Raw genomic sequence first — 25,984 nt, forward strand, 5'->3', positions numbered from 1 at the left:
TATGTATTACAATATATTGAATTTGATCTATGCAATGAGCTGACAACTCCAACATTGAAAGACATATATTGAGAGCTTGAGGCCTAATTAGTGCTTACACAAACTAGTTTCTTACCATTCACCTTTGTTAACAGGAGTCGTTCCTTTTGAGTTTCTAACACAGATAATAACTGACACGCAAATGGTACAGTGGCTATCTAGGTTAAAATATGCATAGGGCTTCCGCATTACATTAATTCACAACCTCACTAAAGCTTGCTCCCACAGCTCTTATTAGGAAGTTTAGCGATACTAATACTAGCTTGCTCAAATTAGCCATTGGCAATATGCCAAGCTGATGGCAAATGGCAGGCAACTACATTACCTGCTACTGTTTATAAGCTGTTTTTAATACTCCAGCAAGTGTGGATGTCCCGATAATATTTATACAATAGGTATAATGCTATACACACGTCATTTTTCTTTCGCAACTGTGGCAAATAAATTAATGTTTAAATCCAATATGAAAACTCGCCCGACTTGGCACTTTACGTTATTTAGAGTTCTTTATGTAATAGGAAGCAAAAGCTTCTCATAATTCTTTTATACATTATCTGGAGGTTTATGTTATGAGAGCGTGTACTGTAATTAGGAAGCAGCCATAGTTTAGTGAATAGAGTGCAAAATTACATGTACATGGGATCAGTAGGTTGGTAGTTTGAGTCTTATACGAACCATTGGTAGCGTAAGGACGGGCATTCAACCTCAAGTGGTCTTGTACTATATCAGACTAACGTCTTTAGACCTGTCCTAAAAATACTAAAGCTGGCTTTCTCTCAGATGTGTCAGACAATAGACAATTCCTGAGTTTTTGTAAAATTATGTAATAGTGACACACTCAGACAAAATTAAAAATTTCTTGCTTCATTAAAAAACATTGTGTACTTTTCTATGTTCTCTGAAAATCGGTGCAATTTTTGGACGAGGATCCAAAATCTAGCAATGTACAGTATTCACACCATATTCATAACCGGCAGCAGTCAACCTGCCAGCACTGAAGTGATTCATAACCGGCAGCAGTCAACCTGCCAGCACTGAAGTGATTCATAACAGGCAGCAGTCAACCTGCCAGCACTGAAGTGATTCATAACAGGCAGCAGTCAACCTGCCAGCACTGAAGTGATTCATAACAGGCAGCAGTCAACCTGCCAGCACTGAAGTGAAGAAGCGCTTGGCAGATAAAACAAACAGAGATGACATAACATTAGTTAAACAAAAGATACTTTTGTAATATGCTCATAGATATTAAAACTATTGATATTAATTATGTCAGCATTATACTAAAACATAGAATTCTCCAAACATTTTGCACATTGGCAAAAAAAATAAAATGACATACCGATATGTTTTTGTTGAAAAAATTATTCAGAATGAGTGGCTTTATTAGTTATTTGACAGTAAATCTTTTGCAAGACATTTAGTATGCATTATAAATATGGATACGATCACACTGCTATGCGATCAGACAAGGTTGATGAGAGAAACATCTGGCTTCAACTTAAACCTATATGCTAATAAGTGTAGAAAGTTAGTAGTTGATGTACTCGCCCCTTTGGACCAGAGACTAGAAAGATCGACTTTATGCACATTGGTCAGCATTTGTGTGGTGGGGCAGCTGACATCCTTCCTCAGGCAATTTGCAGGCTCACACAGTCATGACACCACCTCACTATGGTCAATCTAGTTTATGTAGCCTTAGATCCTACAATGCAACAAGAACATGGCTAATCCAAATAACAGGGTGCATAATATATAGACACTACTTGTATCTGTTTTTAAAGCAGACAGATATAAGAATGCTTTATGTTTTTAAAATGAAAATAAACCATAGAGCCTTCACACGAAAGCTTTCAAAGTTCTGTAATCTCTGTCACTGCTAGCACTGGCTGTTTCAACACAACACCACAGTAAGGTTTTGCTGCCAAGACATCATGTTTTTGCAAAAAAAAATTGTAGCTGTTTCAGGTTTTGTCTAATAGCTCATTTTAAGATTTACGAGCGCCATGCATGACTTCTCTCAAACTAATAATCTTGTGCGTATAATTAATTTTGCGACAAGTTGGCAGAAATTCATCATACTATTGAAGCGGATTGCATCATGATAACTCAGTTGTTGGTAGGCCGTGTTGGCACACATCACTTGTTTACTGATCATGAGTTTGTATGTACTAGCAAGAAGCTCATCCCTAGTCAAGCGTATGAAAGGCTTTGCATATAAAGCCGATGCGCCTCATCCATAGAGCATTCACAATTGTGTGCAGTCGTTGAGTGTGTGCAGTCGTTTACTAACTACTACTGAGGTACAAGGGATGGAGTTGATTGGAGGATTTGATCTTCCACTGTGGAGCATTCTACTTACACTTGCTCTACTCCTAGGCTATGTGTAAGTTCGGCCATCAGTTACCTAGATCTTTATATTTTGTAATACTTCTGTTGAGTACGTGGACAATCTGTACTATAATAAGAGCCATGTCAGTTTGTCCACCTGAACCATTAGGAAAAAAGACTGCGTCGCACAAGAATTGAACCCTGGGCTTCCAATTCTCAGGCAAGCACTCTACCACTCGACCACCTGTCTAGATTTAAGAATAATTGAGCACATATTTATTATGCATGACGATCTCTCACAGGACTGCTAGCGCACTAGTCCAACGTTATACTACTTATAATATCAGATATGGGTAATAATTACCTGGTTAGGAGGAAAGGAAACAGATGTACTGATAGAGAATCATTCTTAGCAGGCGCTTACCGGTGGTAATGCACATTTCTCGCACGCAAAAACATGTGCCAGCCACTTGCATGCGGGAACGAGACTTGCATGCAGGGCTGATCGATTCTTGCGAAAACATAATTTAAAACTTATAGAAACCAAATTCTCTCTTTTTTGAACAACAAAAAACGATGGATGATTTCAATATACTCACTATTTCTTGTGTGCATTTGTGATAATACAGCATATACATTTGTACACGGTAACACAGTATCTATTTTACTAATTTTGACTTGAAATTTTAATTCTGTACTAAAAATGAACCCAAGCTTTTTTTAACGTAAGCTGCATGATGAAATGATGATTTACATGCATGCTTGTATAGGTGTTTTCAATTGAGATAAGAAGACAGGATACAATCCCTTATGACAGATAGCACACTGATTATTCACTTTTCATGTATCTGATATTTTACTGTTCTCTCCTACTAGTCCTTTCAGTAGTATAATTTTACTTGGTAGATATTTTACATGGACATTCACGACGTGGTCTAAACAAGGAATCTCAGGTCCGAGGCCGTTACCTTTATTTGGCACTTTTCTATCTACGATAGTGACAACAGGTGGAGTGAGTTGTACCGATGCTATAATAGAATCGCTTTATCTGCATACTTGAGGTCTATCGTTACTCTGTCTGGCAATTCAAAACTCCTTTAAAGATTGAACGCTATTGGCTAAACTAATTTGTATTCTCACGCATTTCAAAGCTAGATTATTGCCAATAAAGTACTATATACAATATATATATATATATAAGAAATGAAGTCAACCTTCTATTAGAGAGATACAGTGATGTGTATGATAGGAAAAAGTGCATATGCACTTTTCACAAACAGTATTGTTATAACATTGATGTTTGTGAAACCTAAAGTTTGGTGTATCTACTGAACCTGAAACCTTAAGTTTTGTGTATTATGTAGGGATTGTGTATTGCGTATTATGTTTTGTGTATTATGTAGGGATTGTGTATTGCGTATTACGTTTTGTGTATTATGTAGGGATTGTGTATTGCGTATTACGTTTTGTGTATTATGTAGGGATTGTGTATTGCGTATTAAGTTTTGTGTATTATGTAGGGATTGTGTATTGCATATTACGTTTTGTGTATTACCTACAATTCTACTGAAAAGGTTGATTAAAACTCGCGTTTCTTTACTTGAGCCTGCTCTATTCGTTGACTCAAGTATAGACAACAAATATAGTTTAAACTCTAAAGTGTTTTTAATAGTTTTTCATAACTCACCGCGAGTGATTTTCTCAACCTCCTCTGCTAGAGACCTTCTCTGCTCTATAGAGCTACATCAATAGTACTGCGAGCTTTCTGTACAAGCCGGCTTACAATGGATCATTGTTGTCAAATGGCTTATAGAAGCCTAGCCTGGTTCATGAGTAGGTATAGATTTTTGGTTATTATTATCACTACATGACTGCTGTTCATTTTTGAAGTAGGAGCTTAATCTCCTCACCAACTTATAATATAGATCTCTACTAGTAATTTGCTAAAGTAACCTAATTCTATCTTACCAATAGAGTAACCAGCTAAATAGCATCTATAAACAGATTAGTGCAAACCTGTTCTATAATACTATCATCATCAAACTTGATGCAAATGCGGACAACGTTTGACTCTGTAAATATTTCAATGTGCTTCAATGTATAATGCGTTATGCATTCGATGAGGTCAAAATATGAAGGCCTAGATAAGCACCACTGCGAATGCCTTGCTTGCATAGCCAATGCTTTGGCAACAGGCTGCACATTTTGAAACTATAACCTGTTTACGCTGGTGTTTATGATTGGCTGAAATAGTCGATGATTATCTTAATCAAATTTTATTCATTTCTAACGCGTGCTGATTGATTTTCAAACATTGATGAAAGTGCTTCATTTAAACAACTATTTATAAACGCATATGGACAAAGATATTCTTACTTGTAACATTTATATGAAAAACACTATTATAAACTGTTTACAAAACATTTCAAGTATATCTTCAAGTAATTAAATATGCTTACAACAATTCTTTTCTGTAATTAAGTTTGTGTCACGAAGTATTTTAACTCGGTCGTTTCCATCCTTAACGCGCCCAGTTCCTTTGAGCGATTATAGCAATGCATATAGCCATACCAACACTTTTGCTATCACAAGTAATTGCTATACAAATTTTGTAATGCAATTATTCTAACAAACTTTCTATAACAATACTGAAAAGTCTAGCTGCTATGCCGTGGCCTTCACTTGACTGAGACCAACTATCATCGGCTAATCTATTTGCGACAGCAAATATTTATGTATACGCCGGTGTGTGATTTAAGAGGACTTAAGGGCAAGCCAATTTTTGTGCTAGTTTTAAAGCCATAAAATTCATACTACAACATAGTCTACATATACAAAGGTTTCAGAATAAGGTTTACTTCAGACCTGTTCATGAAGCTGTTGATGGTTTCTTTCTGAAAAATCCTTTGCTCATTTATGTGTTTTTATTTTAGAACCTTCCAGTAAATGACACACAACTCGTCAAGAAGTATGGGAAGTTATCTGGGTGAGTGAAGAGTACAAGATTGCTCGTGAGAAGGTCAAAAATTGAAAGCCTAAAATAAGTTCTTAGTACTTGCATATACTCGAGGAAGTAAAAATTTACGAATTTGTAAAAAGGTTAGTTGGACTGCAAAACGGCAAAATAACACCGCGACCTAATTATTTTTTCAACTAAGTTGTGACTTCATGGCATATCAAAAACAAGCAAGAAATTGTCTGCTCTGCTTTAGAATTAAGTTCGAAATGTGCATAGTACCTGTTTATGTTAATACAGGACTTAAAATGATGTTAACGTAATTTTTTTGTAGTGCTAAGATTTTTAGAAATTAAATATATCTCATTTTCCTGAATTCGAAATACCACTCCTTAAAGTCAATGAATTAGGTATATCGACAGTTTAATATGCCCAATTTTATCCCAACCAGAGTTTTACAAGTTTAAAGCTATCTTAGTATGTAATTTTTTAAATAAGTGTATATTCATAAGATGTATATACAATAGACGCTACTACAACATAAACAATCCATTCCTTGAAAGTTTACAATATGTATAAGAATTTTATGTTATCTGAACAGTTAACTACCTGTAAATTACCTAATCCATTCTAAGATCTTCCCAAACTCACACCTTTGGCACTTCAAAAATGAAAAACTAAACTTATCTTTTCAATTTAAAACTGTACAGTAACTGCAGTATTATTGCTTTGTATGGAAAACTCTCTTACTTGTCACGTTCGCTTGGTTTAGAGTGACGACGGCAGTTTTAGTTTAAGGAGAGTGCACACCTTTGATGTCAATTTAAATCAATTTTTTCATTTTTTTGTGGACAAAAATGCCTGTACTACAAAAAGAAAAAAAAGAAAAATATTGTATATACTTTAGATGAAGTGAAACAAAAACATATCTTTACTATAACAAGCGCGGTGTCTGTCTGTTTGTCTGAAGCCAGGGTTAAAGGTTAAAAGTTAGGGTGAAAGATAACTATCAATGAGACTCGTAACATTCAGCTGGTAGACTGACACTTTATCACCTGCACCAATCGATCACCTTTAAATACTTCTTAATAACTGTGCACATACCTATTCTCTGTACTTTATCAGCACACATGACAATCTCTCACAACACAGTAGACTACCAGAGTACTAGTATATATAATAGAGATACCTCTATATGTTATACAGCTACTTATTCTCTGTACTTTATCAACACACATGACAATCTCTCACAGCACACTAGACTATCAGGGTATTAGTATATATGATAGAGATACCTCTATATGTTATACAGCTACTTATTGTCTGTACTTTATCAACACACATGACAATCTCTCACAGCATACTAGACTACCAGGGTACTAGTATATATAGTAGAGATACCTCTATAAGTTATACAGCTACTTATTCTCTGTACTTTATCAGCACACCTGACAATCTCTCACAGCACACTAGACTAACAGGGTACTAGTATATATAATAGAGATACCTCTATATGTTATACAGCTACTTATTCTCTGTACTTTATCAGCACACATGACAATCTCGCACAGCACACTAGACTAACAGGGTACTAGTATATATAATAGAGATACCTCTATATGTTATACAGCTACTTATTCTCTGTACTTTATCAACACACATGACAATCTCTCACAGCACACTAGACTACCAGGGTACTAGTATATATAATAGAGTTACCTCTATATGTTATACAGCTACTTATTCTCTGTACTTTATCAGCACACATGACAATCTCTCACAACACACTAGACTACCAGAGTACTAGTATATATAATAGATATACCTCTATATGCTATACAGCTACTTATTTTCTGTGCTTTATCAGCACACATGACAATCTCTCACAGCACACTAGACTATCAAGGTACTAGTATATATAATAGAGATACCTCTATATGTTATACAGCTACTTATTCTCTGTACTTTATCAGCACACATGACAATCTCTCACAGCGCACTAGACTACCAGGGTACTAGTATATATATAATAGAGATACCTCTATATGTTATACAGCTACTTATTCTCTGTACTTTATCAGCACACACGACAATCTCACACAGCACACTAGACTAACAGGGTACTAGTATATATAATAGAGATACCTCTATATGTTATACAGCTACTTATTCTCTGTACTTTATCAGCACACATGACAATCTCTCACAGCGCACTAGACTACCAGGGTACTAGTATATATATAATAGAGATACCTCTATATGTTATACAGCTACTTATTCTCTGTACTCTATCAGCACACGTAACAATCTCTCACAGCACACTAGACTACCAGGGTACTAGTATATATAAAAGAGATACCTCTATACGTTGTTTCTCTCCCAGTTGCGACAAGAGAGAAAAGGATATTTTTAAAAGCTAACTATGAGACTCCCGTTATTCAAATGGAATTTGAGAACTTGTCATGATTTGACAATTTACATGTATGTTATACAGTATGAAATATGTTATATGAAATTTTTGTGATATGAAGCAAAAGATTTTATATAAGTTATTATTATGTAAAAGGAGGTTTACATTACTCGATTAAATTAGGAATGCTACGTTACATTAGTATTTACTACATTAATAATATTGCATATACATGTATGTTCCTAGCTTACATGCATATATTAACATGGTGCAATTGAGAGCATTGAGGTGTTACTGTAATTAACCTTGTAGGTCATACAGAGGTCGAGTACCAGTATTGAATGTTGCTGACCCAGAGTTTCTACGACTTGCTATGATAAAAGACTTTAGTAGCATGGAAAACAGACAGGATTCTTTCTTTGGCAACACGCTAGATTGCTTTCTCACGTCGCTAACCGATGACCACTGGAAACACGTACGAGCCTGCATTTCTCCAACCTTCACTTCTGGCAAGCTAAAGCAGGTAAGTTTTGGCAAGTTATCACTAATACACTCAGTTTCTGAAAACGAATTTTTTCTGGGTGCTTTAGACAGTTTACGGGCTGTTGGTGTCTGTCTGTTGTCATAAAAATGTTACAGACATATGATAGATTTGACCTACAAGTTTAATCGGTTGATATTTCTTGTAGCTAAAAGCTCGAATCGATGTCTGTGCTAATCAATTTGTTAAGTATGTCGCTGACACAAAAGAAAAACCTTTTGACCTCAAAAAGTAAGTACACAACTTGTGGTTGTTTATAGTTTTTAGTCTGAGACAGGAATAAGTCTTCACCTTGACTCTGCTGAGATCGTATTGTAAACAATACTTTTAATGTTTTACATTTTTAATGATAAATTCTTAAGGTATAATTATGACCTAAACAATTCCTTCTGTATGTAAACAGTCATAAGCATAAGCCAAAAACATGAAAGTGAACGAAAAATGGTGCAACGTCAGAATAGTTCATATTGAAACTAACCGAGCTCATCAAAACCTCACAAACAACTTTAACGTGTACATTCACTATGAAGCTAGACTGTGAACTATCACTAAGGATGAAAACAGTTGAGATATGGCTCTTGTTGATTACACTTTAATCCGTCGGGTCGAGTGTAAAATCTGTAATCAAAGGCTAAATAATCAGAACATGGCCAAATATAGGTTACTTGTGTAAAACTATTCTTTAATAATGGACGAATGTTTTATACACTGGGTGCCATTTATTTAGCTTGTTACCTGACAATATCAAATATATTCATATGTAGAACATAACAACCAATTATGTAGCAAAATTGAAAAAACACAAATCATATTGAACTCATTTTTAAAAAGCAATTACATTTTTTCGCTTACACTGTGATTCGAGGTTTGTTTGACATGTGTTGACATGTTGTTGGGAAGTTAAAATCTGTTTGACATGTGTTGTTGACAGATTGGTAGGAAGTTAAAATCTGGTTGACTTGTGTTGACATGTGTTGACAGGTTGGTGGAAGGCTCAAAATCTGATTGGCATGTGTTGACAGGTTGGTGGTAGGTAAACATTTGGTTGACATGTGTTGACAGGTTGGTGGGAGGTTATACAATGGACACCATCAGCAGCACGGCTTTTGGAGTTGACTTGGTGAGTCTACAAGATGAAGACCACCCAATGATTGTCAACGCTAACAGAGCTATGGGTACCAACATGAAAACGACTCTAGTTGAAAAGATTCTTGTAGTTCTTCGAATTTTCTCTTTTAGTAAGTGTCGGAATTGCCTTCATTTGCCTTTTGATATTCCCTTTTCTGTCGCAGTATATTCTCTTGCAGTATGAAGTATTCGTGTTATATTTTGTTGATAGTGTCATTAGGCAACAAAAAGCTTCACAAAATGTACAGAAACTGAGAATCAGGCCTGAAAATCTTTAAGTTTTAACAATATATTAATGTAATTTTTGTTGCAGTTCTCCTCCCTAACATTATGCAGAGATGGTTGTCAAAGTTTGGCCTAAGCTTTATTAACATGGAAGCACTAAGCTACTTTGAAGACTTATCTAACCAGATCATCACTGAGAGAGGGCAAGATGATCTGAAACAGAAGGATTTTGTGCAGCTCTGTACAAATCAACTAATAGATGAGCCTGCGTTGAGAGATCCAGAAACCCAAGTTGACAAATATGGGAGAGCTTGGTCAACCAAAGGTAAGAACTTCTTATTGTATAGTTCGTAACAAGATGAGCCCAAAGCGGATATTCATATACAGTAGAACCTTTACTTACAAAATTAATTTGCTCCAAAAAATTTTCATAAATGGAAACTTTTTTAAGTTGGAACACATTTACTATATAACTACCCTAATCCATTCCGACTCCCACAAAACTCGGACAGAATGTTTGTATAAATTATAAATGAAGGTAAAACCTGCAATGAGTTTACGCTGACATTTTTGCTGCCTAATATAAAAAGTACATACAGAAAGAAGAATGAACAACAAAATGATGAATTAAAACTGAACTGTATGTTTAATTACCTTAGGTATTGGTTGACAACAATAGGTTAAGTGAAAACTGCGGATAGTGGGGGTACAGATCAGGGTGAATAAAGGTTATCAAAAGTTAGAAGTAAACACTAAACACAGGTGAAAACGAACACTTGTTGTTTTCTGACTGTTGCTAGTAATTGAAGTCGGGTGAGACTTGTTGTACGAATCCATAAAACCAAACGAAAATACAAAAAAAGAAAAAGCCTTTCAGCCTTTCACGTCTAAAAAAGCTTTTTATAAGTTACAGCAATATTTCTATGAAAGAATGTTTGGTAACTTGGAATTTTGTTTGTAGACTATTTCGTATGTGTAGGTTCTACCATAGTTTTCTCAAAAACTTTAGACCTTGAGGGCGCTGTTGGAGCCTCAGTATGTCAGGGTGTCAAAGCGAGGCATTCAGATTTTGATCTTGTATTCTCCCAGTGTTGAAAATGTAATAGTTTTTGTCATAAGGGAGACATAAGGGCACATGATAACCAAGACAGAATAGTGAGAGTGAGACAGGTAGGCTCTAGTGACAGTAGATAAGTACAAGGAATATCAGTGTATGAATAGTTAAAGGTTGACTTGCAACAAAATTCACATAACAGTTATTTGATATCAAAAGATTCACCATGTCTTACTCTGTTGTGTTGTAGGTGCCAAATATGTGGAAATGTGATTACAAGCTCTTAAAAGCTCAAAAGCGAAAAGCCGCCTTGGATTGGAATCTCTTTATTTCTCTGACGTAGTCATGCGATTTATTTATTGTCTTGTCACGTGATGTTCTCACGTGAATTGAGAGGCCAAGAAAAAGCTCAATATAAAACTTCTCGTTGCACTTGTTTATGACAAACACTTCGGGTTTTACCGAACACCCCGTATCAAATATAGATGCTCACTACTTTACAGTTTTGTTTCGGTTTGGTCTAATTGGCAAGTCGTAATCTGATCATGTGACCCAATACTTCGCAAATAATTTCTGCAGCACTTTTCGATTATCACAAGTGACCAACAGGCTCGTCATGATTATCAGACAATGATATGTACTCCTTCAAACTAAGGCTAAAAAATTAAATGAATTCTTACGGTAAGTTATAAGATATCACTGCTAAAAGTGACAGCATTACAATGACGATAAAACGGACTCGTAAGAACAATAGACATGGATTTATTGAATGCGTGAAGTATATTTGTGAAAATATTTCGATAAGGTTGCATGAAAGTGTAAACAGAAACCATCTACCACAGCTACATCACATTTGAGCCGTTTTGGAAAGAGAATCCAAACTACGGCGGTCTCGTGTGGCTGCGATTAACTGTTCGTTTTTGAGCTTTTAAGAGCTTGTAATCACATTTCCACGTATTTTGCACCTACAACACAACAGAGTAAGACATGGTGAATCTTTTCATATCAAATAACGGTAATGTGAATTTGGTTGCAAGTCAACCTTTAAAGTGATGATCTGAGATCTTGTTTAAAATAGGATTGCTTGACTTAGAAAGTACATATTATTACTATATATTTTAATGGTTTTAGGCTACAGCAATTGAAAGCTCGCTCATATCAGTGTATCTGACTATGCTGAAAATGACTTGTTGGATTCTTTCTCAAGTCATCCATAGAGTGATTATAAATTACATAGAGGTGCAGATTACATAGTCACATATCACTGAAAGTGGTGAGAAGAAGATAACTCCAAGTTTATGGATACTCCCTGCAATGAAAAATGCTTATTGTGTACACCTTGTCAATGATACAGTTGTGTGCTAGGTGCGCTATGCTAGATTTTCCTCTAATGGTTTTAAAGGAAAAATGATCCCCAATCTACTTTTACTAATGCTTCATTAATACAGAGCAGATCTCATTGAATGGGAGTAACACGCAAGTTAGAATTAAAATTCTAACTTGCAAACAGTAAAATAACATCACAGAAAAGAGTGCACTTTGAAGATTGAAATAATATAAAACTTTTAAAATTTAAGTTAATTATATTGGACTTATTGAGTCCTAAAACGCAAGTGCACAGAATTATCTTTATCATAGTAAAGATAGGGGGCAAATTATAGGGGGCTTCATAGATTTGCACATAATGTTTTTTCAATTTTTTGTCATACTGGGTATGAGTAGGGAATCTGAAAACATCTATATTCACCAGCTGGCTAAAACCTGCAAATGTCTCGGCAAATGCACACGAGTCTGTTTACGGTAGATAAGCACTTAAACGATGAAGCATAATTGAATCCATAGTCTGAGATCTTGATAGATAATTTCATGTATGTATGCCAGAAAGGCTTGATTAGATTTCTCACAGGTCATTGACAGCGACTATCATGATGGTCACGAATCGCTGAAAGCCATGTGCCAGGGATACTACAATTATATAGATATGCATATAATTAAATGAAGGCTTATACACATCGCATACCATAAAATAAATTATTTTCATATTTTTCACTTTGTACGCCACTAGGCTAAAAAATCGGGTAGCACCCTACGTTGTACTGTAAACAAGGTTCCACTGGCTACCACTATGGTCAGTGGATGCGGATCAACAATTACTATTCACCACCTCAAATTATACCTGACTAGTATGTAGGCAACCCTATGGGCTGTGAGAGATCATCAGGTGTAATAAGTATCTGCATAAGTATTCCATGCTGTAACATGGTAGTCGAGTGGTAAAGTTGGTACCGTGACTGGCTGATAAGCTAAAGCTATACATTTGAATCCTGGGCAATGCACTTTTTCCTAATTTCTGAAGGCAGCTTCAGACGGTCGAACATAGCTCTTATTATAGTAAAGATTGCATTTAAATGATAAGAATTCGTATGGTACTTTAAAGAAGTGGAGTTTGATGGCTGACTTCCTGTTTTAGGGCTGACTAAAGATGAAGTGGTGGCTAATGCGGTGCTGTTCTTCATGGCTGGATACGAGACAACAGCTTTGACACTGCATTATGTACTGTACGAGCTCACCATCAACCCTGACATACAGAAGAGGGTGGGTCTAAACTGAAATACCTGCGTGAAGAACATTTTTCAGCAGCAGAATTATAAAACATTATTAAACCTTCTAAAGATGATCCAAAGGTGTTAATAGCCATTTACGATGAACACACGTGACCCCCAAGTGACCTCAAGCGCAAAATGAGTCGGTCAAAACATAAGCGCTTTTACAAATAAGTTATAGAAAAGAAACGTATTTACCTGGATGCTCTGTAAATAAGTTTCTGCTCTAGTATAAAAGAACAATTTTGTTTTTGTAAATAGTCTTTTTCCAACAATACATCAGAATCCTTGGTGATAAAAGCTATTTATGCCAAAAACCTTTGTCCTAAGATACACAAAGTTTGCATTTACTCAACTAACTGCAAGCACAACAGATTTCCTATGATAGAAAACTGCTAATTACGTTGAGCCTGAGAGTAGACAATTCTCACTTTAGTGAGCTGTGGCACCTTTATTTTTTTACCTGCTAAAACGATGGCAGTTTTGTGTGTTGTGAGAGATCATTGTGTGTAATAACTATGTACACAATTATTCTTAGATGTAGAAAGGGGATTAAGGGGTGCAGCTGGTAGCAATCTTGGCTACCATGACTTTTTTCATAACGTTCGTGGCTTCCTACAGATGGACATTGCTCTTAATATAGTGAAGATTTCATATTTTTACCCCTTCCTAAATGAACCCAGACATATCACATTACTCTGAAAATATTAAACCAAATTAGTGCATGCTATTTATGCTAGAAAACCATATTTTCCGTTTGGCTCATACAGTAGATGTTATAGGGATTTTATGTTACATAAATGATAAAATACCTGTAAATAGCCCAATCAATTCCAAAAACTTTCAAACTCACTCCTTTAGCCCTTTACAAGGAAAAAAACTAAACTTGGTTTTTTAATTTAATAGTTATACAGTAACTGGTATTAACAACTTTTCTCTTTTTCTCATCACCCACACTTAGTTTAGGGTCGACGATTAGGGTAATTGAGTTGATAAGAGTGCATCAATATCAATTTAAAACAATTTTTTTCACTTTTTTACACAGCAAGATCAACACTGCAAAAAATTGTATGTCTAGAATGAAGTAAAACGAAACTACATCTTTACTACAATAAGAGCGGGGCTTGTTTGTTTGTCTGTCGGTCTGAAGCCGGGGTTCTAAAAGTGGGGATAAAGCATTCGCTTTCAATGATACTTCAACTCTCAACATTCAATTTGTTAGATCGACACTCTAACACCTGCACCAATCAACCGCGTTCAAGTGTTTCTGAATAATTGTGCAGCTACTTATTACCTGTGCTTTGTTGGCACTCCTGACGATCTCTCACAGCACACTAGATTACCAGAGTACTAGTGTATATAATAAAAATACTCTATATGTCATTTTTTCTTCCAAGTGAGATATCTCTATAGGTTCTACAGCTACTTATTCTCTGTGCTTTGTTGGCACACCTTAAAATCTCTCACAGCTCACTAGACTACCAGGGTACTAGTATACATAATAGAGATACCTCTATATGTTATACAACTACTTATTCTCTGTGCTTTATCAGCATACATGACATTCTCTCACAGCTCACCAGACTACCAGAGTACTAGTATATGTAACAGAGACACCCCTATACATTGTTTCTCTCCCAAGTGCGGCAAGAGAGAAAATCACAATTTTAATACTAACTGTGAAATTATCGTTATTCAAATCAAATTTGAGAACTTCAACCATCTTGATGCTTTACGCTATATGGAGTTTATTACGTAATACAAAATACAAACTTTTCATAAAATTTTTACGTTAACTGAAATTTACGTAATAAGAAGTTTACGTTATAATAGGGTCGACTGTATTCTTACTTTTCATCATGCTTTACATCGCCTTCTCCAATTATATCTAAGCTGGGATCTGAAGCTATCTTAATTATTGCATCCCATAGAATAAACCTGTGTGTTCAATGAGATGCATCTATGAAAACGTATTATTAAATACACTTGTGTTTTCCATGAGCCCATGCATGGACTTCAAGTTTACAACTACAAGATTTCGTTATATTACTTTCTATCTCTTCATGAAATTTCTAACTCATTTTGGTTTGTAATTCTTGCTTAAAGACAATATTAAACTATATATTAAACTAATGTGTGTACAGTATATAGAGTGTAGCTCTTGGCTGCTGCCTAGTTATTAAGTCATCTGGATAATGTTTAACATTTAAACAGTAATGTAGCTCCTTCCTTAGTCCTACTTTTTGGATATTCCGGTACAATGTAGAATAAAAAATAATAATTGCTTGTTTTGTCTGTTGTCATTACATTCAACCCCTTCAACTACAGACATAAGTTATTTATGGTTCTGCAGATGTATGAAGAGATAATGAACAGGTGAATAAGCAAGAACTTAGGCTACAATGAACTAGTGATATGAAATGGTGTACTGCTGCAAGGGCATTCAGTCAGATGTTCATTTTGGCGTCTTACATCACAAGCTGTCAAATATTGAATACCTAATTCCTGTCATTACGGCAGGTGTATGAGGAGATAACAACAAATATGAGTGGAGAAGAGGCAAGTTACGACGAGCTATCAAAAATGGAGTATGTAGACTGGGTTCTACAGGAAGCCATGAGACTATATCCAGCTGCCCTGAGGTTTGTTTATAATTTAGTGGAGAGCTCGAAAAGCGTGAGAACTCAACTAGATTTAGATGTTGTTAGTCACCCAATTTGATTTGGTTGACCTAGTAGGGCTGGAGAGAAAATGCTAGGAAAAGTAAAATATGAAGAGTTGTGGTTGTCTGCTCTCTTTTGAATGGCGGGTGAAAGGTGTACACCTACATAAAGAAAAGTATATTATAAATAAATCATTGATGTAATAAAAGCCGTGTCTTCCATCTTTCCAAAACCATGGTTGGAGGCTGAGAAAAAATATTGCATCATACGAGATTCGAACCTTCAGCTTGGTGATCCGACACTCCAGCTACTGCACCAGTTCACCGCGATCATGAAGGGATGAATAATTCTACTATATGCTCTGTGCTTCATTGACACAGCTGATGGTCTCTCACAGCACATTAGACTGACATGGTACAAGCAGCACTAAAATGTATATAAAGTCAAGTAGATAGCATATAGCAAACTATTTTGTGTATAATTAATATATAACTTTTTATACCCATTTCTCCTAAACAAAACTGACTTTTCGACTTGCATAATTTTCATCTTTAGAGTTGAGTATTCAACTTTCAAAATTGTTGTTTGATGACAGTTTGCTGCCATATGGATTTTATTTATTTTGCACTTGATTTAGGTTTCAGTATGCTTTGTATGAATGCACACTTTTTCTTTACTGCTAAATGACTCATTGGGAATATCAATTGATCATTGAGTAGAATTGATATACACATAATACGCATGCTACTCAAGCACATACTACGCGTGTCACACAAGCTCTGGGCCAAACCTGTCATATCTACTTTTATCAGTTTATACATCAAATACATAGCTTCAGTTTCTGTTAGATTAGAGAGGTTGGTGGGTAGAGACACAACAGTTGCTGGAGTTCATCTGTCAGCAGGCTCGATGGTGTCTGCTTTGGTTTACCCAATACATCACGACCCTGAGATTTGGCCTGACCCAGAGAAATTCGACCCTGAAAGGTATTCTTTCGCCTCTAGACTTATAAGATTGGCAGTTTTTTTGAGCTTCCATGTTGTTTTAGCATACGCGTGTGATAAACTATTTACTGTCAGTGTACAAATATTAAAAACCTTAAGACTAGTTGAACACCCAGTTGCCGCCAGAGGATATCAGTTGGATGTTTTATCATCATAGCACTATTATTACCTGAACTGTGTGTAGCAGTTGGAAAAATTTGATAATAGGTAGTTGCAACACAATTTCTGAAAATTTTCAATTTGGTACACTAGCAGTGAGTTTCTCTTTTCATAAAAAGTGAATAACACCCTTTTACTTCAAGTAAGTCAATAACCCTTTTAGGGGCTTTACCATTTAAGTACCACAACAGGGCTGCTCAGAATCTAACGCAACTTCTGTATTTAGCTGTTGTGCTGAATAAGACCAGATTGTCTAATAATCCAACTCCAAAGAATTCTGAGTGGTGGTGTTTGATTAAATTTACTCTTAGTGAGTGAACCTCAACTATAATAGCTTGAAGTTTACCTATCAGACCTACTCATGTTTTAACTGTGTTTAAATCTTCAAATAATGTGACATAGCATTATAAAATACTGTATGCAGCACCTACCGTCTCTCTTTCCGTCTATAGTCTCTCTTCCATCTATAGTCTTTCTTTCTGCACTCGCCCTCTCTCTCTGCGCCCGCCGTCTCTCTTTCTTCGCCCGCCGTCTCTCTTTCTGCGCCCGCCGTCTCTCTTTCTGCGCCCGCCGTCTCTCTTTCTGCGCCCGCCGTCTCTCTTTCTGCGCCCGTCGTCTCTCTTTCTACGCCCGCCGTCTCTTTTTCTACGCCCGCCGTATCTCTTTCTGCGCCTGCCGTATCTCTTTATACGCCCGCCGTCTCTCTTTATACGCCCGTCGTCTCTCTTTCTGCGCCCGCCGTCTCTTTATCTACGCCCGCCGTATCTCTTTCTACGCCCGCCGTATCTTTTTCTACGCCCGCCGTATCTCTTTCTACGCCCGCCGTATCTCTTTATGCGCCCGCCGTATCTCTTTATGCGCCCGCCGTCTTTCTTTATGCGCCCGCCGTCTTTCTTTATGCGCTCGCCGTCTTTCTTTATGCGCTCGCCGGCTTTCTTTATGCCCCCGCCGTCTTTCTTTATGCGCTTGCCGTCTTTCTTTATGCGCTCGCCGTCTTTCTTTATGCGCCCGCCGTCTTTCTTTATGCGCCCGCCGTCTCTCTTTCTGCGCCCGCCGTCTCTCTTTCTGCGCCCGCCGTCTCTCTTTCTGCGCCCGCCGTCTCTCTTTCTGCGCCCGCCGTCTCTTTTTCTGCGCTCGCCGTCTCTCTTTCTGCGCTCGTCGTCTCTCTTTCTGCGCCTGCCGTCTCTCTTTCTGCGCCCGCCGTCTCTCTTTCTGCGCCCGCCGTCTCTCTTTCTGCGCCCGCCGTCTCTCTTTCTGCGCCCGCCGTCTCTCTTTCTGCGCCCGTCATCTCTCTTTCTGCGCCCGCCGTCTCTTTTTCTACGCCCGCTGTATCTCTTTCTACGCCCGCCGTATCTCTTTCTACGCCCGCCGTATCTCTTTCTACGCCTGCCGTATCTCTTTATGCGCCCGCCGTCTTTCTTTATGCGCCCGCCGTCTTTCTTTATGCGCTCGCCGTCTTTCTTTATGCGCTCGCCGTCTTTCTTTATGCGCCCGCCGTCTTTCTTTATGCGCTCGCCGTCTTTCTTTATGCGCTCGCCGTCTTTCTTTATGCGCCCGCCGTCTTTCTTTATGCGCCCGCCGTCTTTCTTTATGCGCCCGCCGTCTCTCTTTCTGCGCCCGCCGTCTCTCTTTCTGCGCCCGCCGTCTGTTTTTCTGCGCCCGCCGTCTCTTTTTCTGCGCTCGCCGTCTCTCTTTCTGCGCTCGCCGTCTCTCTTTCTGCGCCCGCCGTCTCTCTTTCTGTGCCCGCCGCCTCTCTTTCTGCGCCCGCCGTCTCTCTTTCTGCGCCCGTCGTCTCTCTTTCTACGCCCGCCGTCTCTTTTTCTACGCCCGCCGTATCTCTTTATACGCCCGCCGTCTCTCTTTATACGCCCGTCGTCTCTCTTTATACGCCCGTCGTCTCTCTTTCTGCGCCCGCCGTCTCTTTATCTACGCCCGCCGTATCTCTTTCTACGCCCGCCGTATCTCTTTCTACGCCCGCCGTATCTCTTTCTACGCCCGCCGTATCTCTTTATGCGCCCGCCGTCTTTCTTTATGCGCCCGCCGTCTTTCTTTATGCGCTCGCCGTCTTTCTTTATGCGCTCGCCGTCTTTCTTTATGCGCTCGCCGGCTTCCTTTATGCCCCCGCCGTCTCTCTTTCTGCGCCCGCCGTCTTTCTTTCTGCGCCCGCCGTCTCTCTTTCTGCGCCCACCATCTCTTTTTCTGCGCTCGCCGTCTCTCTTTCTGCGCCCGCCGTCTCTCTTTCTGCGCCCGCCGTCTCTCTTTCTGCGCCCGCCGTCTCTCTTTCTGCGCCCGTCGTCTCTCTTTCTGCGCCCGCCGTCTCTTTTTCTACGCCCGCCGTATCTCTTTCTACGCCCGCCGTATCTTTTTCAACGCCCGCCGTATCTCTTTATGCGCCCGCCGTCTTTCTTTATGCGCTCACCGTCTTTCTTTATGCGCTCGCCGTCTTTCTTTATGCGCCCGCCGTCTTTCTTTATGCGCCCGCCGTCTCTCTTTTTGCACCCATCGTCTCTCTTTTTGCACCCATCGTCTCTCTTTTTGCACCCACCGTCTCTCCGCACACCCGCCGTCGCTCCGCGCATTCACCGTCGCCCCTGCGACCTACTTACCATCTCTTTGCCGCCTTACCATCTTTTTGCCCCCTCACCATCTCTTTGCCCCCTCACCATCTCTTTGCCCACTCACCATCTCTTTGCCCAATTACCATCTCTTTGCCCACTTACCATCTCTTTGCCCACTCACCATCTCTTTGCCCACTTACCATCTCTTTGCTCACTTACCATCTCTTTGCCCACTTACCATCTCTTTGCCCACTTACCATCTCTTTGCCCACTTACCATCTCTTTGCCCACTTACCATCTCTTTGCCCACTTACCATCTCTTTGCCCACTTACCATCTCTTTGCCCACTTACCATCTCTTTGCCCACTTACCATCTCTTTGCCCACTTACCATCTCTTTGCCCACTTACCATATCTTTGCCCACTTACCATCTCTTTGCCCACTTACCATCTCTTTGCCCACTTACCATCTCTTTGCCCACTTACCATCTTTTTGCCCACTTACCATCTCTTTGCCCACTTACCATCTCTTTGCCCACTTACCACCTCTTTGCCCACTTACCATCTCTTTGCCCACTTACCATCTCTTTGCCCACTTACCATCTCTTTGCTCACTTACCATCTCTTTGCTCACTTACCATCTCTTTGCTCACTTACCATCTCTTTGCCCACTTACCAACTTTCCGCTCAACTATTATTTCTCTGTCCTCTCACTAATTTTTTGTCCACATACAATCCTGTTGACCTAACTAATATCTCTCCACTTGCTTACCACTTTCACAACCGCTCACCATTTTCTTTCGCATGATCTCTATTAGATCTGTGTACTTACAAGTTTCACAGACTTGTTTCCTTGTAGATTCAGTCCAGAGAACCGAGAGGGAAGACATCAATATGCTTGGATACCTTTTGGCCTTGGTAACAGAAACTGTATTGGAATGAGACTGGCCTTGCTCAACATGAAAATAGCCATGGTGAAAACCCTGAAGAATTATGTGTTAGAGCCGTGCGAAGGCACACCCGTAAGTCTAACATTACATCGATATCTAAGTCTACTTTAATACACTCATGCTTTTGAGCATAAGCATTATTAACTAAATGATGGTGTGGCTGGTTCAGTGAATCACCAGCTCTGACTTATAGTTGTCCTGAGCCACTCCGCTATTTGTAAATGACTTCAAACGTATGTTTTCATAGTAAAAGATTGTCTACTTTTCTATTTGATAGTGATTGTAGGCCTTTCATGGAAATGTCTCGTAAGTTTAGTCAAAGATACTAAGACTTTTGGCTATAGCATAGTGGGTCAAAACGTCAAACTGTCTCGACAAAAGATTAGGTTTCAAGTCACTGGCTGTGACAGCCAATGGATTTGAGCTCAAAGCACATCAATTATATCAGTACTGTTTCGGCTTACTCGGGTTTTTCAATATCTTGGCTTTTAAATGAGCTATTGTTTGACATGGTGAGACAGACATTGGTTGGTGTTTATAGGATTTTCCCAGAGCTCTACCACAAAAATGGTATAGGCTCGCAAATAATGACGTCACAATTTTCATATTCGGTGTTGTGTGCTCTTACCGCTTATTTATCAACTACGATAATGACACTAGTGGCAAGCGAAAGTAGGTCAACTCCAAAGAACCAATGAACATGACAAAGGAATCAGTGTCATTAGCTCTCCATGTGCAGATTATTTCTATGATAAATAGCTCAGATTCTAAGCATCATACTGTTTTCCCGATGATATTATGCACTAGCCCTCTCTTTTTATTGTGATGTTGAGGGGCAGGACTGAAGCTAATTAATTTCAAGCATCGCGTGATCTCGCGAGAGTGCAAGATACATATAATCCTAGGGCCACGCCACTGCAGGTCACAATTTAATCGATGTGATTTTATTACCTTTATCAAGGACAGCATATTTATTATACTGTCATATACTGCCATCATATAAAACCATGTGATAATAATTACTATAAGTGTTTAAAATGAACGAAAGGATGAAAAAAGCAAACTCTAACAATTACCTAAAATCTATTAACCAAGAACATGTGTTTGTATTGGTCAGGCATTAGCATGATCCCGGGCATAGTTGATTATCTAGAATCCTAGTTTATTATTAGTGCTCTCTGGGTTTCAGAGCATCGATTGGCACAGAAAAGCGCAGCCTCAATGGCAGCGAAAGGGATCGACGACGTAAGGCAAAATGCTAATTATGACATCACACTGTGGGAACCACGACCAAGTGTTTTTTTATTGCAGGACATACTTTTGACACCTTGTTTTTCATAGTTCTATTATTCTTTGTGTATTGAATATAGAATCATTCGAAAGCCAAGACTCTGAAATACTAAAATATACGATAAAATTACTGATATAATTGATGGGCATTAACGTACTATTTTTCTGTCATATCGACAATGTATATAGTCTACATTCTGACATGCAATTCACCAAACATGAGATTTCTTATCGAGATTTTCACTAGAGTAAAATTAAATGGACATATTAAACATACATGTGTATATTTATAAATCTCAGTGTTTGTCTTTTTGTTAAACCCTGTGTCCAGTTATAGCAATTCAAATCTAGCAATGAAAAATTTTGAGACTTCCAGATACCCACACTTGAAGCGCTTGCTTGGGGTTAATAACTAACACTGTTGACAGTTACACGTAATGATTGTTAAGCTGGCCCAAAACATGAGCATGGTTTTAGAGAAGATTTTAGTAAAAATCTAGCTTTCCAGGTAGGTTACTCAAATTCATTACGTAATATTCTATTACTCGTGCAATGCTGATCATTCGGCTAGTATATATATATATATATAAGTGTTTGTTTATCGTATGTCCAGTTACAGCTATAAAGTTATAGCGAATCCACTATGCCACATGGCCCCCTTACGTTACTAAGGAATAATTAGCATGTTATAATAAGATCATCTATCATTATCTAAAGATCATGATTGTATGAGAGATCATGACATTCCATGCGGTAGTAAGCTAGTTTAGTGTAGTTCTGCATAGTTTAGTGTTGGTGCGCTTAGCTTCACATCCATGCATCCACCGAATGTATAGGTTTGATTCCTGTGAGGTGCTATCTATTTTCTTAATGCTTAAGATGGAAGGACAGTCACAGCTCTTATTATACACTGGGTTTCCACACTTCTAATGGATTTGGAGTTGATCTCTGCCGATAAATTCGCACCTCACCATTCTAACAATTCGGAGTTGCACTTTATTGATTTTTTCAGACTAGTTATGTACTCTTCACAACATAAATTGTTAAAGTAGGCTCGCTATCAGGTCATGGTCGCCTTTCAATTCACGTTTTGTACACTTGTTGAACTAACTTGGCCATAATTTCTAATGAGTATTTTCTTTTCTTTATTGTTGCCCCTTATACATTACAAGACAGCAACATAATTTAATACTTGCTATAAGATTAATATTTTAAAGGTCGCATGAATGACCATCACCTTTATTAAAAAATACATTTTTCTATGCTAAAAGATTTAATCGTAGGAAGATGTCGGCACTAGCGCTGTGGGAATCTGTACAATTGGTAGGTTCAGTTATTTAATGAATAAGGTAATAAAATAAATAAAAAAGGTAATTATTTCATCATTGTCACATGAGCAACAAATTTTTGGCAATAGTAGTTAGAATATACTAGTAGACCCCCTTAGTATGCTAGGGGGTAGTGTGATGAAGTGTGCTGAAGTTTTACCTCCATTGAGAAGAACTTAACTGGGTATTATCAATCCAAACTTATCAGTAGTGAGCGTTTCTATGACATTGAATAGTAGTCGCACTGCGAGTGCCTTCTCACAAATTCCTTGGCAACGGATTCGCTTTGGCAAAGCGGATCCGTTGAAATTTTATCATTTCTATGATTCAGAGTGGAAGAAACTTCAAATCCATTTGAAGCATGGAGACCCAGCAATAGTAAAGATTCAAACTAGCTACTCAAGTTACTCAAATTCATTGAATAAATAAATAACAAATAAATATATAAATAACAGAAATAAATACCTGTATATTTAGAACGGCAAATGTTTTTATTTCCTGTGCGACATTGGGCATTCAGCTAGTGTTTCAACAAACTTAAAGATTATTTAAACTAGCACTAGTGTTGCTTTGAATGATAAAAACATTAGAGTCAATACAGCAGTGCTACTGCATGAGAACACGCACCTTTTTAACTAATCTTGAGTGAGACTGCGGATATAAGAATGAACAATAAATATAACGATGAACAATAAAATAAGTGATTATATTATGACAGAGTACAATAGAAGTAACAGGTTAACTGATGAGCAATGTTCTCTCTATAATTTGTGTCAAGCAGGGTTTCATAATATATGGTTTCCATGATAACTGTTATTTCAGTCATAATTGCAAAGAATTCCGTACTAATTTAATTCCCAATAAAAATTTTAATCTTGCAGTCATCAGTGAATATATTAACATATGCTTTTGTATGTGACAAGAATATGATAACTGAATCAGTAAAAATGTTGTTAAAATGTCTTTTTTTGTAGAAACAGGTAGTGATAAAACAACAAACTATTAAATTTGGATAGCAGCTGCGGCCATATTGTAGTTTTGGTTTGTGTCCCAGTTCTATTATTCTACTTAGACCTACCATCTGTTGCTCACTATTCTATTGCTTTTCAGACTAAACCTTTGACGTGGGCAAGGAACTTTCGAATGGATCCTGAAAAGCCAATTATGATCTCTGCTAAGCGCCGAGCTCAAGTGACCCAGCCTTGATGATATTACAAATTAAGGCTATTCGTTAAAGACGTATATTTTTATGGACTGCTACCTGTCATGGGTTGTACAACCACTCATGACACCACAGTGAAAGGTAGCGAAGTGGTGATGAGACTTCAATAGATTACTTTTTGAAAATTCAGCAAGGAAATTTTATTTTCTTGCATTTATTATTTTTCTCCTGTTTTCAAACTTATCATTATGACTATTTCTGTTCCTCCGGAGCAAGCTACAATTTTCAAGTGTCATTGCTGAGTTTACAGAGTATAAGCTTTTAGTGTTTCTCAAGCTGCCACCATATAGTAATTCTCACACATTTCTACAATATAATAATTTACAAAATGAATAGGTTTGGTCTGAAAAAGACTAAAATATTTACAAGCAAATGCAACAATCAACAACTCAAGGGATTTGATACTAAAAAACAAAAACAATTTTCCTCCATCTCCACTACGCATTTTCAGTATCAGCAATGCGTATCTCGGACAGTTACCTTAATAAACAGCTCATATTCTCCAGCAAAGGTTGTGTCATCACTACCATAGTAACATTGATTGCATCACGATAATACAAAAATAGCCTTAGTTTCACCTTGGCATCAATACTTCTATGATTTTGTATTTGTATATTATTTTATATTTTACTATCTAATAAAGATAAATTATTATATAGCTAGCAGCAAATGCATAATCCAACTATGCATTCATCTTTAATGTCGTCTTCAATAACAATTTATCATAATTTTAAGTTTATATTCCAATTATTTACACTATACTATTTTAGTTATAACAAAAATAAAATTGTTTTGACCATTGACTAATAAAGAATTATTGTATAACTAGCAGAGACTACACAACATAACTACGTGTTCATCTTAGTTGTCTTTTATGGCTAAAGAACACCAAGAAATGCAAATTAATATTTAAAAAAATAACACAAAATGGTTCAACAACTGTACTAAAAATCCACCTTAAAATCAATTGATTGTTTGAAAAGTGTACACACTGCTTGTTTAGTGAGTGGGGAAAAAGTGTTATTACGTTTTCGTAAGATAACAGTCGCTTGTTTTGACTTCAGTTGTCTGTGTTACCAAGCTGAAACTACAGCCTCATCAAACTAGTCCGTTGGATGACCCAGTGTTTTACCTGCTGCACATAGACTGTGTTACAAAGGTTTATCACAAGTTCAACACTAGTAAACTGAACTACAACTGAACTACAGCTATTGATTTCTGTACACTGTCAAGGAATATGTGAGCAAGAAGTGAGGTATGTTTGGTTGTTGCAATATGGAAAAAATTGCTGTCCAAACATGCAGTAGAGCAGTCTGGGCTTTCAAGGAAGCTAGTTAAGCTCTGAACACCATAAGCTAGGCTATACCTCTCTCCAACAGCTATTTGGGTTTATTGGTTGCTCACTTGCCCTGATAAGAGGTTGCCGAGTGTTACGACTGGTGCACCTTCAGCATTAGCTAAGGCCTTAATCCGCAATTTGCGTTACGAGTAAGATGGAAGTGGCAAGAATCTCCAAGTCAGGTGAGT

The 25,984-nt window shown here is 37.7% G+C and overlaps 3 protein-coding genes across 5 annotated transcripts; 1 reads left to right on the forward strand and 2 right to left on the reverse strand.

Annotated features, from left to right (window-relative positions):
• Window positions 1-2,312: 2,312 nt before the first annotated feature.
• Window positions 2,313-25,150, forward strand: LOC137407320 (lithocholate 6-beta-hydroxylase-like). 3 transcript variants are annotated; one of them, XM_068093940.1, is made up of 12 exons: window positions 2,313-2,422; window positions 3,274-3,386; window positions 5,311-5,353; window positions 8,046-8,256; window positions 8,423-8,505; window positions 9,337-9,512; window positions 9,716-9,952; window positions 13,152-13,276; window positions 15,805-15,926; window positions 16,796-16,933; window positions 20,527-20,689; window positions 24,346-25,150. In XM_068093940.1, the coding sequence occupies exons 1-12, from the start codon at window positions 2,349-2,351 to the stop codon at window positions 24,439-24,441; spliced, it is 1,581 nt and encodes a 526-aa protein (XP_067950041.1). In that variant the 5' UTR covers window positions 2,313-2,348; the 3' UTR covers window positions 24,442-25,150. The 3 variants fall into 3 exon arrangements, with proteins under 3 accessions (XP_067950041.1, XP_067950040.1, XP_067950042.1); XM_068093939.1 differs by having other exon boundaries at window positions 3,274-3,379; window positions 5,301-5,353; XM_068093941.1 differs by lacking the exon at window positions 2,313-2,422 and having other exon boundaries at window positions 3,278-3,374; window positions 5,301-5,353.
• LOC137406120 (caldesmon-like) lies at window positions 17,286-18,398 on the reverse strand. Its single transcript, XM_068092653.1, has 4 exons — window positions 18,140-18,398; window positions 17,823-17,938; window positions 17,542-17,734; window positions 17,286-17,344 (listed from the first exon to the last, which is right to left on the reverse strand). The coding sequence occupies exons 1-4, from the start codon at window positions 18,396-18,398 to the stop codon at window positions 17,286-17,288; spliced, it is 627 nt and encodes a 208-aa protein (XP_067948754.1).
• LOC137406121 (uncharacterized) lies at window positions 18,491-19,689 on the reverse strand. Its single transcript, XM_068092654.1, has 3 exons — window positions 19,505-19,689; window positions 19,041-19,414; window positions 18,491-18,906 (listed from the first exon to the last, which is right to left on the reverse strand). Exons 1-3 carry the CDS (start codon window positions 19,687-19,689, stop codon window positions 18,491-18,493), a joined length of 975 nt encoding a protein of 324 aa, XP_067948755.1.
• Window positions 25,151-25,984: the final 834 nt, after the last annotated feature.

This window comes from Watersipora subatra, chromosome 10 (genome assembly GCF_963576615.1).
Source record: "Watersipora subatra chromosome 10, tzWatSuba1.1, whole genome shotgun sequence".
In the NCBI taxonomy this organism is placed as follows: domain Eukaryota; kingdom Metazoa; phylum Bryozoa; class Gymnolaemata; order Cheilostomatida; family Watersiporidae; genus Watersipora; species Watersipora subatra.